This window comes from Oratosquilla oratoria, chromosome 31, assembly GCF_046742065.1.
Source record: "Oratosquilla oratoria isolate Oo_2021 chromosome 31, ASM4674206v1, whole genome shotgun sequence".
In the NCBI taxonomy this organism is placed as follows: domain Eukaryota; kingdom Metazoa; phylum Arthropoda; class Malacostraca; order Stomatopoda; family Squillidae; genus Oratosquilla; species Oratosquilla oratoria.
The window spans coordinates 18,899,746-18,916,450 of NC_134807.1; the positions used below are offsets into that span (position 1 = coordinate 18,899,746).

The following is a 16,705-nucleotide window of genomic DNA, read 5'->3' on the forward strand; positions in this document are numbered from 1 at the left end:
TCTTCCATCCAACCCTGTTGTTCTTTCCCTCCTCACCTTTGGCGTGGACTTTCTCGGAGGTGGGATGAGAAGCTGAGAGCGACCTGTCAGGCTGCTGTTACTGAGCTTAGTAAGGGCCAACTCAGATTGATTGGGTGTAGACAGGGCAGACTTGCTCCTACGGGAAGAGCCAACACTGCAACAGAGATAATTTGAAAAACAGATCAATATAGTGAAATACTGTACAAAGAACAGTGATTAAATAAAGATCTACTAATCTATATACCATGGACCCCCTGTAAGGGAGGGAGCCAAGTCAAAAGGTATGCACCCAATCCATCCTCTCTTAGCTCCTCATGGATGAAGGATCATCCATGTTTCTCACCCCCTTTTATATATTTGTTCTAATGAACCCAAGGCTTTTTCATATTCTAAGAAAGCTAAAGACAAAGGTTTATCATACAGTAATTTTTCTTGATCAGTCAATTCACTGGGCCCAGTGGATACCATGTCAAACTCATGAACAGGTGGTTGAGAGTTCAATTCCCAGGACCCACTGCATGCTATGTTGCATTGGTTCCTGACAGCCCTGGCCAGGCAGGGCGACAACCCTAACAATAACCTAAAAAAAACAGTGGCTTGCTGCAATTGACAGGCCTTGCCCTACCAAGGGTTTTTCTCTTCCCACTGCATGGGAGTGGGATGGTGAGTTTAATTCATTTTCTGTTGATGGTTTCAAGTGAAGTATCCACTTCTGAAGCCTGCCAATTCTTTTGCCTTTCATTTAAAATTCTACTAGAGTATTTGTACAGATTTTAGATAATATTTGATATACTTTTGAGAACAAACTAATTGGTTGGTAATTACTAAGATTTTTCTGGTTTCCTTTCTTGTGAAAGCAACACTAGATTATACACTAACAGGGTGTAAATGAGCACATTCACATTATAAATGCTCTACAGAACATTTATGGAAATATTATTGCTGTAATTCAACAACACAGAAACTGAAAAGATAAAGATTGAAAAAGGAGACAGGCAAGGCAATACAACTTTACCTAAGCTTACTTACTTTGTGATTTGAGTATGACTTATGTCAGGTTCTGAGAATCTCTTTACATTCCACGTTACTGGAGAAGCATAGGAGGACAGCGATGCATTGGAATCACTTGAGCGACGTAAAGATTTTCCACGACCAGCTTTGTTTTCTTTCCCATTAGAAGTAATTATCTTTTCACCACCATGCTCTTCAATTACCTGAAAATTAAGTACAAGGTACTGATTATCAAATACTGTGGACTCTCTATGTTATATAGCAACCAAAGCCTTGACAAATAATAAAAAATGCCAAATAAATTCACAGTAACCCCTCTCAGGCATGTTGACATCAATGGGTAACTCCACAATACTCCACCAGCGCATGTGACTATCTCTGATTTTGTATGCAGGTAGTACCAATGATGCATCACCCCAGTGACCAAGACAAGTGGTACCATATTTAGATAAAGATAATACTAATAATACATACATATACCAAAGGTTTTCCCCCCTTACAAGGGAGGCAGTCAAAAAATAAAGACATAAAATCCACTCCCACCCATTCCATCCGCACATACTCCACTCCCATCCACCCCATTAATGACACATTAAACTAATAATAGTGTATTAACAAATATAAAAATGTTACTATACAAATAATAATACATACATACATATACCAACAGCTTTTTCCCCCTTACAAGGGAGATAGCCAAAGTCAAAGACATAAAATCCACTCCCACCCATTGCATTCCCACATACTCCACTCCCATTTACCCCCCTCCTTCCCTCTTATCTTGGCTCCTCCTGGATGACAGGTCATCCCTGCATCTAGCCCAGTGCCCTGGGTCAGAAGCATACTCCCTTACCCCCACTATCCCCCACCCACTCCCTTCCATGTATCACATCGTCCATACACAACCATTTTCCACTAACCCCATCTTCTGTCTTCTCCCTTCCTTCCTCAACAGACATTTCCCTCTTTCCCAATGCCCCTTTTATTCAATCCATCCATCCCATGCTTGGCCGCCCCCTCATGTTCACTCCTTCCACCTTTGCCTTCCACACCTCTTTTATTAATATTTCTTCACTCATTCTTTCTGTGCAAATAACAATAATTAATATCATACTTTGTCAATTCAAAACTTATTATTACAAGTAACAGTTATAAAAATAAACATATGTAAATGAATATCATTTACGAGCTCAAAAATGGTAGCTACAAATCAGATCTATATACAAAGGACCTCTTCCCCCTTATAAGGGAGGTATAATGAAAGAGTGAGAGTTGTAGGTAAACTCTATAGGGAAGTAAGTCAATGTCTTGGAAAGGAAGTGCCTAAATGTGATTAAGTTTCAAGAATTATGGTTGGCGTTAAAATCAATCAATCAAGTGACCCAGGTCAAACTTGCAGATATGTATATCTAGTGTATAATCAAACATACCAAATTAACTGAATTACCATGGCAGACTCTCTCTTACTTTGGAAAGGAAATGAATCCACTGTTTCCAGTTGTGTTCGTCTGATGCAATGAGTGTGTGGCTATGTCCATGGGCACCTTCCCGCCATCCAACACGGAAAAGATGCTTACCTCCTATGCTCCCACTCACACCACCAGCGAGGGAAGATCTGAAATAACAATAAACATTGATGATGATGACTGATGATTGATGATGATCTATTTATCAAGGCCATCTTCCCCCTTATATGGGAGGTAGCCAAGTCAATGGCATGCACCCACTCCCACCTACCCACATTACAATGAGTACTCACCTCAAAGATCCAATTTTGTTTTCAAAATGTGAAGTAGAGAAAACATGAAGAGATGATGCAGGAATTGGATGCCGGTACACTTGATACATCATACCTTGATCACGATGAGCTCGCCGTGTTAGTACCATACATGTATTGAATAGAAATACATGTAGTTTCTGGAAGATACAAGGAAACAGAGATAATCATACATACATATACCAAGGCTTTTTCCCCCTTTCAAGGGAGGTAGCCAAAAAGAAAAAGGCATAAAATCATTCCCAACCATTCCATCCCTAAATACACTCCACTCCCCTCCACCCTCCCTCTTATCATATATATATATATATATATACATATATATATATATATATGTATATATATACATATATATATACATATATATATATATATTTATATATATGTACATATATATATATATAAATATATACATATACATACATACATATAATAATGGCTATTTCCTCCTTACAATGGAGGTAGCCAATAAACAAAGGATAATCATATAAGCTATATAAAAAAAAATGCAACTAATCTACTGTCGTCTACAGTTTATCAATCTTGGAACTTGCAACCTTAGTGCAACTAGCAAGGGCCCTCGAATTTTACATAAATCTCCTGATGCATTAGATTTGTGTTTGTGTTGTGAGTGTATTTACATAATTGTAAAATATTTCTTATTCAGTAGCATGTAGATGGGGGGGGGGGGGAGTGTGAAGGGGCGATGGCCCCAGATATCCAAATGGGGGAGGGGTATCCAATCAGATCATTTGGGGAAAGAACTTAATAAATCTAGTTGATTTATATTCAAATCAATCAAGTGTTTAGGTTTCATCTGAGTTTACACATTCAAAGTATCTTCCTTTCTCATATTTCTCAGCACTATGGAGCCTTATATATAAATTTTTGAGGCATACAATCAAGGAGTTGGCCCTGGACATCACCAAACCTCTGCACACTACTGTTTTTATCTACATATTCTACAGAGAGAAGAGTGGAAAAAAAAAAAAAAAAAAAAATACAGAAGGAAAAACACTCCAATTCAGAGTCAAACACTGGTGTAGGAGAAGCGTCTTCAGATTCCTTTTTTGAAAAAGTCAAAGTTGTAGGCAGGTGGAAAAACATCAAAGGAGGATTCTAAAGCCTTCCATAGAAATAAAAAAGCCATCTTCACCCCATCCATCCATCTCATTCTTTCCCTCAAGTTCATTCCATCCACCTCTGCTATCATGTCTAGTGTGTTGTGTAATGCAGTGTTTGTTAAGTGGATGACATGTCTTTGAGATCAAGCTGAACTGATCCGTGTTATTGGCAGAACAAAAATGTGCAAAGAAGGGCAGAGAAAAATATCATGCCTCATGGCTCCTACATTCCTTATTTGTGTCCATAATGTGTGTTGAGTGGAGTGGATGACAAGGTTATTAGACCGTTACCTAAAATACAACAACTTGGTACACACAAGAATGCATAACACATTAAACTTACAGTGCCTCTGTTGTTCCTGAGGATGCCTGAACAATAGAGAGAAGTCGCATGGTCAATTTCATCAATGTGCTGGTCTGTATCAAGGTATTCTAAGCGGGAGATGGCAAGCTGGCACTGGGCTTCACCTGTTGACCTGTCCACCTTCAAAGACATAAGTATAAATCATCATCTTGCACTTTGAAAATCTCAATTTTCTTTAATATATATATATATATATATATATATTTATATATATATATATATATATATATATATATATATATATTTATTTATACAACACTGAATGGGTCCCAATGAACAGATTTATATTTATCAACCACAATTCACTTTAATTCTAAGCCATCAACATCGAGAAACTCAAGGAGGCCAACATGCAGAAATTGAAACATGGTACAGCCAAGGATTCAAACCTGCGCTAGCACGGTTCAGTTGCTATCATTCCTCACATGTTAGCACAGGTTCGAGTCCTTGGCTGTTACACGTTTCAATTTCTGCATATTGGCCTCCTTGAGATTCTCGATGTTGATGTCTTAGAATTAAAATTGTGGTTGATAAAAATTATATATATGATTAAATACAGCCACATTTTCACTATCTGAATATAAATACATATATAATGATTATTGTATTATGATGCAGCCTTCATAAAAATATAGGAAGAGGAATATCTTGAAAATTTCTTTAACACTGAAATTATCTCACCAAAAAGTAACAATAACACACAAATTCATTAGCTTGTAACAATATAAAATTCTGCAGAGCAAACTAAAAGGTGAAAAATGTCCATCTACTGTGACTATAACTTGAAAATGGAAAAAGGTATGTGAAACAATATCTATCCCAAAAATATGTAGAACCTGTAAAATTACAAATAATTACAAATAACGAAGAAAATAAATAAATAGAACCTCATAAGTACAATCGATCTGTAGCTTCAAATCTTTCTTGCAAGAAACTCACATCCAAAAAAATCTGACCAGTTTTCCCAGTCCTCTTTTTTTGTTGTTTATTTGCTAAGATTTCTGTACTTTGTTGTTGCTTTTTTATTAGTTTCTTTCCTTTCTCTTTTCTACTAAGAAGAATCTAATACTTGGGCTGTATTTATCTCACACTATATACTACCATTAGGTAAATACAAACACCTCCATCTTTATGCCACAGGCCTCTTCCCCCTTACAATAGAGGTAGCCTGCAAAGGCATGCATCCACTTTCACCCATTCCACTCCCATCCACCGCCCATTTGTTTGCCCCTCATCTTAGCTCCACATGGATTAATACACCTCTAATAACATTATATAACTTGTACATACATACATACATATACCAAGGCTTTTTCCCCCTTCCAAGGGAGGTAGCCAAAAAGGGAAAGGCATAAAAACACTCCCACCCATTTCATCCCTAAATACACTCCACACCCCTCCCACCCTCCCTCTCATCTGAGCACCTCCTGGATGACGGGTCATCCCTGCACCCTGCCCACCGCCCTGGGTCAGAAGCAGTGTCGCAAGACACAGCACATCCACAGCAAGGCCGCTTCATTTAATTGGCGACCCCTCCTCTCCGTCCCCCCTTGCATATAAGGAGAGGACGGGGAGAAATCCCTTCGGGCTGCGTCAAAATTTACTCACACATACTACCCCACCCCCCACCCCCCCGCCCATTCCTCCTCATGCAATCACAACATCATCCATATACAACCATTCTCCACTCACCTCTGTCTTCCGTCCTCTCCCTTCCTTAACAGACATTCCCCTCTTCCCCAAAGCCCCCTTCACCCCATCCATCCACCTCATCCTAGGACGTCCCCTCATGTTCACTCCCTCCACATCTGCCTTCCATACCTCTTTTACTAGTCTTTCTTCACTCATTCTTTCCATGTGTCCAAACCATCCTAATATTCTTTCATCAACCCTATCTCCCAAATCCTTTTTCACCCCTGTTCTCCTCCTCACCTCCTCATTTCTCACTCTATCCAGCCTAGTAACCCCCACCATACTTCTCAGACACCTCATCTCAAACACATTCAAACTCCTTCTCTCTTCTTCTCTTATGTTCCACGTTTCTGCCCCATACAGTGCTGTTGGCACAATCACTCCTTCATACAGTCTCCTCTTCGCATCCATTCCCAAATGTCTATTCCTCATTACACTCTTTAATCCACCAAGGCATTTACTCGCTTCTCTCAATCTACATTCTACCTCCACCTTCACCCCACCTTTTCCTGCTACACTTGCACCCAAGTATCTAAAACTATCCACTTCCTCCAGTCGCTCTCCCTTAATGTTCACTTCCAGTCTACTGCCACTTTCACCCCTTGTACATCTCATCACCTTACTTTTACCCACATTTATCTTTAGCTTTCTTCTATCACATACTCTCCCAAACTCTGCCACCAGCTTCCTCAATCCCTCCTCTGACCCTGCCACAAGCGCAGTGTCGTCCGCAAACAACAGCTGGCTCACCTCCCACTTTTCTCCATTTTCTTTAACCATATAACTTGTAATAACAATATACACAATATATTCATCCCTCTGAATCCTCTCTCCCCTGTAAGGACAGAGTTCACCTGGCAAGACTGCGATGCAGCCACCATCCAGCTCTTCTAAGCTACCAGAGGAGGCTGGATGACTGTCTAGGACAGGGGTTCTTAACCTTTTTTCTCCAATTCCCCACTTTTTAGTGAGCCAACTCTCCATTTCCCACCACAGCATCGGTCTTTGACAAATTCGATTTTAACCCATGCAGTGTTGACATTTCTAACACCAGAAACAAACAAAAAGAAAAAAAACACATCAATTAAAAAAAAAAAAAAAAGACAGTGGTTCTTCTCTCCGAGCGGTCATTCCCCACTTGGCAACTCCGCCATTCCCCACCAGTGGGGAATTCCCCACAGGTTAAGAACCACTGGTCTAGGATGTAACACTTCACCCCATACTATACAACATGTTATGGAAGATTGAGTTGTGCACAATAATGCATGCCAAGAACACAATATACACTCTATAAGGGATTTGTATGAAAGCCCTGTTTCAGCCATGGCATTCCTTAGGGAGACGGGACTGCTTGGTCAGACAGTCTAGGGAATGACAACAACAACAACAACAATATAAACCTCTGATAACTGAATCTAACCCATTACTAAAAATAAAAAAAAATCACTAATAAGTAGAATGTTTATCAGTCAGAAATTTAAAACCATGGTCTAACAACTGAAGTCTTCTTATTTGATCCTCTTACTTCAACTATGCTATTGCTATTAATATAAACTTAATAGGAAAAACCATATCTGTAGTATTAGTATTTGGCAAAAAAAAAAATAAATAAATAAATAAAATAAAATCTCACCTCACTGATGATATCCCCTAGGATAGTAATGGCCTCTGCAAGCGGTTCACAGTCTTCATGGTCTAAGTCAGTATATTTCAATATTTGTTTGAAGAGTAAAGGGTATTTCACTAATCGGGACCGTGGTACATCTGGGAACACAAAAAACATGTGATAAAAAATTATATCCATACATACATTCTACAACTGCCCACCCCCCATGACCTTTGTGCATGCTGTATTTGAGGGTTTGAAAGTACCCAAAATATCAAGAATAATACACGATGACTACAGATTTGGTGTATGATACCTAAAAAATTTTTTAGTAAAAAATATACCTAAAAAGTTCCATAGGTCCAGTTTTCTGGAAAACGGCGACTCAAGGCATCGCTGGAGAAAGTCTTCAAAACGTTTGTCAGAAGCCTTCTTGTCATCAAGGAAGGCCTTGGCTGCCACTTGGTTTGCACAGTAGGAGATGTAAGCCTTAAGCCTAGGTACCTACAAAGTCCAAAAGAAAAATATTAAGTTCACACATTATATTTTCCTTTCTTACATTGTTATGTTATATAGAAGAAGAAGAAGAAGCAGGAGGAGAAGAAGAAGAATCCTTCAACTAAAAATATTCCTTTCATCCAATCTCCTCTACACCCTACCAAAATGGAATTATGCTATCACCTCTATCCTTTAAACCAATATTGGTACTTGAAACATTCTTCAACAATGGTATACTGTTAATCAGTACTTGATCCTAACAATACTATTACTGAACTGTTTCCTTAAATAAATATTCTTTCCATTTAACAACACAACTAACTATTCTGTACAGTTCTGATATCTTAACTGACATTCAAAAAACTATCCACATACCCATTGAAGCAATGTGTTGCCACAAGAATGTGTTCTTCCATGCTGGTCACGGCACATGACGAGAGCAGCAGCGAGGTCCTTGTGGATGGGAAGCAACGAAGGAAGATCTCCGAAAATGCGGCTTACTTCCTCTGGCTGCAGTATGTGTAGATGTAGCAGAGAATCGTGGTAGGTCCTTTGCACCAACTCAAGATCTTCAACCATATCTTCTTCGCCACTGTAGACCTCAAAGATTGCCTGGGTACAGAAAAAAATTCAGTTAATGAATCATTGCTCCAGTTCTCTCTTGAAGGAGACCTATGGCTATGCCATGCCAACTTGGGTTATATCTCCTTATTCTCCAATTATCATACATTTATGTTATATCAAATCAAATTGGCTCTAGGAGGAGCTAAGATGAGAGGGAGGGAGGGAGGGTGGAGTGGTGAATGGAAGTGAAATGGGTGGGAGTGGAATAATGCCTTTTGACTTTGGCTACCTCCCTTGTGAGGGGGAAAAACCCTTAGTGTATGTATGTACGTACATTTAAATTCGCGTATTATTCCGACTTGGGTTACATGATCTTCTAAGCTATTCCAAGTATGTAGGCTATCTATATTATGCGGGGCTGTGTGCGTATCTACTTAGTTGCAGTGTGCGGCGTTGGATCTGTATTCACGAGATTCCCGTCTCTTTATCCTATTCATCAATCTTTGCCTTAAATTCGCTCATATTGTTGGCATGAGTTATATTTTCTTCCAATTTAATCCGCAAGTCAACATTTTTGTGTGAAAAGCTACACTTCCTAACACCTTTCAACCAAGTTTTCATTTATTTACTAAGATCATTGATCTTTCATCCCATGCCAAAGATACTTGTGCTTGTGTACCCTGAGCGAGGTCAAAGTTTAACGAGAAAAGAAAAAAAAAATGAAGGAAGCGAACAGAGAAAACCGACGCATGTAAACAAAGTAAACAAAGAAAAACGAAGCGCGTTATAGACATTTAGGGAAATAAATACGATATCGCATACAGATGCAAAACACCTCGAACTGAATCTGAAGCTGAACCTGAAAGATTGCGGCGGACGAGTTCTGACCGAATCTGGGTTAGGATGAAGCCGGTCGGACGATTTAGAGGCGGTCGTAGACGTGAGTATGGGAAACGTTACGGCGGAGAAAACGACTGGATTGAAAATAGGAGACGGGCTGAATGGCATACGATGGAAGTTGTTGCACGGATGTGAAAGAATGAGAAATGCATACGGGGCTAGAAAGAAAATAAATATATAAAAAGGTAAAGAATAATAAACAAGTAAATAAATAGATAACCAGATTGATAAACAAATAATAAATAAGCAATAAATATAAATATCATAAACGTGCGTGGGCGCAAAGTTCGCGGCTTTGGGAACAACACATAATGTTGATGATAGGACACAGAAAAATTGGTGTCGCCCTTTCGGATCGTTCTGTGGTAAGGGGCTGAAATGGGGCTGGGATGGTGTCTAACATGGGGGCTGGATGGTGTCTAACATGGGGGTTGGAATGGTGCATAACATGGGGACTGATATGGAGGCTGGATGGTGTTTAACATGGAGTCTGAAATGGGGGCTGGGAGGGTGTCTAACATGGGGACTGAAATGGTGTCTAACATGAGGACTGGAATTGTGTATAACATGGGCTCTGAAAAGGGGACTGAAATAGTGGCTGGGCTGGTGTCTAACATGGGTTCTGAAATGGGGGCTGGGTTGGTGTCTAACATGGGGTCTGAAATGGAGGCTGGGAGGGTGTCTAACATGGGGACTGAAATGGGGGCTGGAATGGTGTCTAACATGGGGACTGAAACGGGGACTGGAATGGTGTCTAACATGGGTTCTGAAAAGGGGACTGAAATAGTGGCTGGGTTGGTGTCTAACATGGTGTCTAACATGGGGTCTGAAAAGGGGACTGAAATGGGGCCTGAAATGGTGTCTAACATGGGGTCTGAAATGGGAGCTGGAATGGAGTCTAACATGGGGGCTGAAAAGAGGTCTGGAATGGTGTCTAACATGGGGGTCTGGAATGAGGACTGGAAGTTTACGAGATGTACGAGCGTTTGGAAAAGAGTGATGGCTTGGAGACCGATACAGGTGGGAGAGTTGGAGGAGAGAGAGGGGAGTGCTGGAGGTATGCAGACGAGCAGGGGGGGGGGCAGGATAAAACTGGAGAGGAGGGAAGGTGAGGGGCGGGAGCAACTAAAGGTGAATGGGAGGGGCTCTGAGGGGGGACACTGAAAAACTGCGGAGGAGGAGGGGGAAGAGGGGGGAATGGGGACGAGGGGAGACAAGAGGAGGAGGAAGAGGGGGAGGAGAGGAGGAAGAGGGGGAGGAGAGGAGGAAGAGGGGGAGGAGAGGAGGAAGAGGGGGAGGACAGGAGGAAGAGGGGAAGAGAGGAGGGAGAGGGGAGGACAGGAGGAAGAGGGGAAGAGAGGAGGGAGAGGGGAGGACAGGAGGAAGAGGGAGAGGAGAGGAGGAAGAGGGAAGGAGAGGAGGAAGAGGGGGAGGAGAGGAGGAAGAGGGAGGGAGAGGAGGAAGAGGGAGGGAGAGGAGGAAGAGGGGGAGGAGAGGAGGAAGAGGGGGAGGAGAGGAGGAAGAGGGGGAGGATAGGAGACGAGGGGAGAGGAGAAAGAGGAGGGGAGGAGGAGGAGTATGTGATATATAGGGACTTGTGGAAGAGAAGGCGAATGGTATGGTGGGATTGGGGACACATATTGTACATGACTGTATCAACGAGGAACATAAGGACGTAAGAATGGAGGAGACTACAAGAGACCCTAAGGCTTACACTAGGCAGTTCCATGTCTATTTCCACTTATCATCCCTAGTCATAGGTATCTTCTCTCAAAACAACCAGTTGTTTCAGCGCTCACTACATGGCTACTAAATCTATTCCATTCGTTAAACATTTTGTTGGCAAACTAGTTCTTGTCTATTTCTTTCTCAAAATTCCATTTTTCTCGTTTAAGGTCACTGGTGGAGATTGGCATGGGTGGCGGGGGCGGTCAGCTAAGGCTGAGGGCGGCACGAATACGCCCATATAAATATTAGAATATCCACAGAGTAGTTAACGAATGGAATAAACTTAGTAATCCCGTAGTGAGCGCTGAAACTATCGGTTGTTTTAAGAGAAGGTTAGCTAACTCGATGGCTGGTGATGGTAGGTGGTCATAGACATGGAACTGCCTAGTGTAGGCCATATGGTCTCCTATTCTTATGTTCTTATTTGCGAGCTATACCCCCAATCAAATAGTGATTACTGTAATATCCCTTTTGTCTTCATTTAGCTTATCTGAAACACGGGCTGCATGCGACTTGTCATCCTGTTGTTGTCAAGACTTGTTTTGACATGTCAAGACATGTTTTGTGTTGGTGTAAAATGGATTTTCATTTGGGCGTGGGGCCCGGCGAAACGAGTTTCGTTGAAGGACTATTTTTCCTCCCACATCCTACCTCCAACCTTCATTTGAATAACGAAAATATGACTTCGCTTACAGAAATCTAGACTTCTCTTGAGAACATTTCAGCAGTACGAGTATGTCTAACAATCGTATAGGTTTACAATTTCTTAGTTCATCATTCAGCTTTGATATATATATATATATATATATATATATATATATATATATATATATATATATATATATATATATATATAAATATGACGGAAAGATAATTTGATATTTGGAGATTTGAATATTGTAACCGAAGTCGTTTTTACTCAAACGAACTCTCAACTGTCGGCGCTGGTGAAGCCCGTGGAAGAAGCCCAGTGTGATAACCCCTTCACGACGTCAAACGTTCCAGATCTGTCATTGTTTATGTCAGCTGATTTGAGGATGATACTTTTCTGCAAGAAGGGAGGGATGGAGGGGTAGGGGGTGCGCTTATGTGTGAATGATATTTTGACGCAGCCAGAAGGGATTTCTCCCCGTCTTCTCTTTTTCTGCATGAGGTGACGGAGGGGGGGGGGTCGCCGATTAAGTGAAACGGCCTTGCTGTGGATGTGCTGTGTCTTACTGCATTGCGTTTGGCCCATGGTGGTGGGTGAGATGCAGGGATGACCCGTCATCCATGAGGAGCTGAGGTGGGAGGGGTGGATGGGGTGGTGAAGGGGAGTGAAATGGGTGGGAGTGGGTGGGTGCCTCTGATTTGGCTACCTCCCTTATAAAGGGAAAAAAAGTTCTTAGTATATAGATAGATTTGAGGAGGGAGGGGCGGTGTGGGTGTGGGAGGGGGTAAGGCGCATGCGTGTAGCATAGGATGCTCAGAAGGGAGGTCAAATGGGAAGGTAATAGAGGCGTGGGAGTAATGACCATCTGCCCCCCCCTTCCCCCTCCCCCGAAGGAGGTGCGTGGGAGTGCAATGGTTGAAGAGGGGGCGGGGTGGCAGGGAAAAAATATTGAGCAAGAGTTCGTAGTTTTATTGAAAAAAAAAAAAATCAAACGCAACATCGTTCCTCATATTGCACGAACCGAAGCAAATTGGGACGATGGGCCTTTTTCTCATCATGGATAAATTATGGTTTAAGAAGGAAATAGGCAAAAACTGCTTTACCAACGGAGTGGTTAATGAATGGAATAGAATTAGTGACCATCTAGCGAGCGCTGAAACTATTGGTTGTTTTAAGAGAAGAGGTAACTTTATGGATAGAGACGACATGGAACTGCCTAAAGCAGGCCTATTGGTATATTGCAGTATCACTCATCCTTATGTTCTTAAGTTACTTATCAACGTGGTGCCCCGCTGAAGGCAGAATAAAAGAGTATGTACCTCTCAGTGCGGAAGGATTTTTTACAAAGGATTACACAGGCGGAGCATGCCGACAGGAGACCTTTTGGTCCATAACTAGGTCGGATGGGGAAAAATGTAATAATGATAAATAAATTAAAGAAAAATAAATACAAATTATAATAATATAAATAATAATAAAATAAATAAATAAATATAGTTAGATAACAGGTAAATAGTAAATAACAGTAAATTGACAGATAACTAATAGTAAATAAAAATCAAGCAAATAATAATAAACAAACAAATTTGAACACCAGCCCTGTACTAACAGAAATGACGTCAGAACATCAACCAAATGTCCCACGGAGGCAACGGAGGCCCTGGTCGACAGAGAGGGGAGAGGGGAGAGTGAGAGAGAGTGAGAAAGAGAGAGAGAGAGAGGAGAGAGAGAGAGAGGAATTAAAAGAGACACAAAGGGGGGAGAACAGAGGGAAAGAGAGACTGAGCAGTGTGGGGGTGAATTAGTGTAATTTCCGTGGAATGTTTATTAGTGTCATGTCCAATATGTCTCCTACCCTCCCCTCCCCTCCCGCCTGCACGTGAAAGAACGCATGTACGATAACGTACGGCGATAACAATTTAAGGCATGAGAGCATTCAACACAATTTCATTTACTGATATTACATGCATACATAAATATATATATATATATATATATATATATATATATATTACAATTGTTTGGAAAGTGGTAAATATAAATAAATCCTTTATGTTTGAAACGTAAATTTACAATCAGTGCATTCTGCCAGCCATAATCTACGGGTGTGTGACTTGGAAACTAACGAAGGCGAAACAAAACTAAGGATTGCACAAAGGAGAATGGAGAGATCAATGATGGGAATAACGCTGAGAGGCCGAAAGAAAGTTGGGTGAGAGAGCAGACTAGAGTAAAAGATATTGTCGAGGCGGTAAAAGAGAGGAAGTGGAATTGGGCAGGTAAGGTCACAGCATTACCCATAGATCGGCCATATATGAGTTCTTGGCTCTCTTTCGGGAGGGGAATGGCTGTTGATCACGAGTCCAACACGTGATCCAAGACCATGGTGGTGAATCACACACATACACACACACACGCGCGCGCGCGTTCACACACAGCCTCTCTGATCTGAAAATAATGTGTTTTTTTCTAAAGCGCTGTTTCTAAACTTCCCTCATAACTCCCAAAGTTATTTATTGGTTATTACATCGAAGGTCTGGCTCGTGGATCAGGGCCAGCTGAAAAGCCGTTACTGCGGCCCAAGTTGTCATTGATCATGTCTTGTAGTACGTGGTTGGCTGAATGGGCTGGGTGGTTGGCTGGGCGGTTGCCTAGTATATCCTAAATTTAATATGAATCTTTTATTTTTCCCAACAATTAGCAGAATCAATTCTGATATCCATACATTTTGTTTCAACTGATAAACAATGACTTAGTGAGCGTTGAAACTATTGGTTGTTTTAAAAAGTTAGATGGCTTTCTTGATAGGGATGACATGTGGTAATGGACATGGATGTGCCTAGTGTAGGCCTTATGGTCCTTTGCAGTTTCCTTCATTATTATGCTCTTATGAAAACGTAATTCGATTCCTGTAAAGTTTATTGCAATTATGACTGCCAATGAACGACGACAAGAAAATTATTCCTCTCGAACGATCTCTACATTCTGTCTGAAGGGCTTCCACTGATTTGACTCAACTTTAAAACAATATTGGGCCTGAAGGGGGGGGGGTGAGTTATGGGAGTGGAGGGAGGAGGGGGAGAGGGAGGGGGAGAGAGAGAGAGAGGGAAAGAGGGAGGGAGGGAGAGAGAGGGAGGGAGGGAGGAGGGGGAGAGAGTGAGGGAGGAGGGAGAGGGAGAGAGAGGAAGGGAGGGAGAGAGAGGAAGGGAGAGAGAGAGAGAGAGAGAGAGAGAGAGAGAGAGAGAGAGAGAGAGAGAGAGGGGATGAGGAGAGGGAGAGAATGAGGAGAGGGAGAGGATGAGGAGAGGGAGAGGATGAGGAGATGAAGAGGAAGAGATTAATGGTTTCTATTCACCAAAGGTTATTTCACACATACCGACTTTTCGCCGTGCGCCGTCTACGACAGGACGCCGTGCTCTCAAATAACCATGGTTGTCAATGGATGGTTTCGCACGTGGCCGTGGCTGTGACGTGTAAAAGCGTCTATAGACACTCATGGTTATTCGAGATCACGACGTCGTGTCGTGGACGGCGAAAAGTCGATACGTGCTTTGCTCTTGTGGCGGCCACTTACCTCTTGGCGTTTGATTTCGTGCTGCGACATTTGAGACGTGTCGTGGGCGAGGGACTCGGCCCAGGTCCGTGACGGGCGGCGCCGTGTGGGCGTGGGCGGCGGCGGCCGGTAAGGCGTCAGGTTTGTCGAAGATCGCCTCGAGGAGCAGACCGAAGAAGACACGGAGGAGGAGCGCCGGAGGGAGAGCTTGGAGGGCGAAGCGGGAAGGGAGACGGAGCCCGGCGAGCTGACGGAGGTCGGCAGACCCCCGATACGTGAGACGCTGACGGGGGAGCTGATGCGTACGCCGCTCAGGGAACGCTGTAAGGGAAACAGGAGATGCGTGAGGACAAGGGCGTCGAGTGCGAGGTAGCCGGCAATAGCAATGGTCAAGGTACTACAGCCACAAACAACACGTCGACAATGATAAAAAAAAAAACAATCCTTTAAGAAAAAAATAGTTGTTAGAGTAGATAGGTAAGTCCATCTATCTATCCATACACCAAGGGCTCTTTCCCCCTTATACGGGAGGTAGCCAAGTCGAATAAATAAATAAACATTAACAATAAAATCAAGTACATCTAGAGAACAAGAAAAAAAAACCTAGACAACATTATAATCAGGGACCTCACATAGTGTGTGTGATTCACCATGGTCTTGGATCACGTATTGGACTCGTGATCGACAGCTATTTCCCTCCCGAAAGAGAGCTCAGAGCTTATATACGAGTATATGACCGATCTATGGGTAATGCTGTGACCTTACACGCACACACACATACACCCAACTCCCCGGCCACAAGAGTTGGAGTAACGACTCGGAGCGCAGCTTTGTTATATATATATGACGGAAAGGTAATTTGATATTCGGAGATTTGAAAATTCAAATATTGTAACCGAAGTCGGTTTTTGCTCCAACGAACTCTCAGCGGTCGGCGATGGCGAAGCCCGTGAAAGAAGCCCAGTGTGATAACCTCTTTTACAACCGCTACAAGCATCACCGTGAGTTTGTAGAAGTGTTCCACAAACAAGAGAATAATGCACGAGAGAGAGACTTTGCACTGCCCATTTAACCCCGATTTATTTCTGCCGTAATGGACTCAAACAGAAACGATGGCCCGTTTATTTCAGGCCCGAGTTCGGCGGAGGGCTAAAGGTTAACGTGACGGCACACTAGGCTAGCATGCTACTCGCTTTCGCTACTTCGTTCGAGTAG

The 16,705-nt window shown here is 42.2% G+C and overlaps 1 protein-coding gene across 5 annotated transcripts in view; it reads right to left on the bottom strand.

Annotated features, from left to right (window-relative positions):
- LOC143041470 (rho guanine nucleotide exchange factor 3-like) overlaps positions 1-16,705 on the bottom strand; it is a 497,332-nt gene that overhangs the window by 9,330 nt on the left and 471,297 nt on the right. For all 5 annotated transcript variants that reach the window (XM_076213374.1, XM_076213376.1, XM_076213375.1 and 2 more), the window contains 9 exons: positions 15,512-15,811; positions 8,469-8,705; positions 7,940-8,099; positions 7,623-7,753; positions 4,277-4,417; positions 2,792-2,949; positions 2,500-2,647; positions 1,051-1,235; positions 37-175 (listed from right to left, as the gene is read on the bottom strand). In XM_076213374.1, coding sequence (XP_076069489.1) covers positions 37-175; positions 1,051-1,235; positions 2,500-2,647; positions 2,792-2,949; positions 4,277-4,417; positions 7,623-7,753; positions 7,940-8,099; positions 8,469-8,705; positions 15,512-15,811 — 1,599 coding nt within the window. The remainder of the gene's footprint in view (positions 1-36; positions 176-1,050; positions 1,236-2,499; positions 2,648-2,791; positions 2,950-4,276; positions 4,418-7,622; positions 7,754-7,939; positions 8,100-8,468; positions 8,706-15,511; positions 15,812-16,705) is intronic.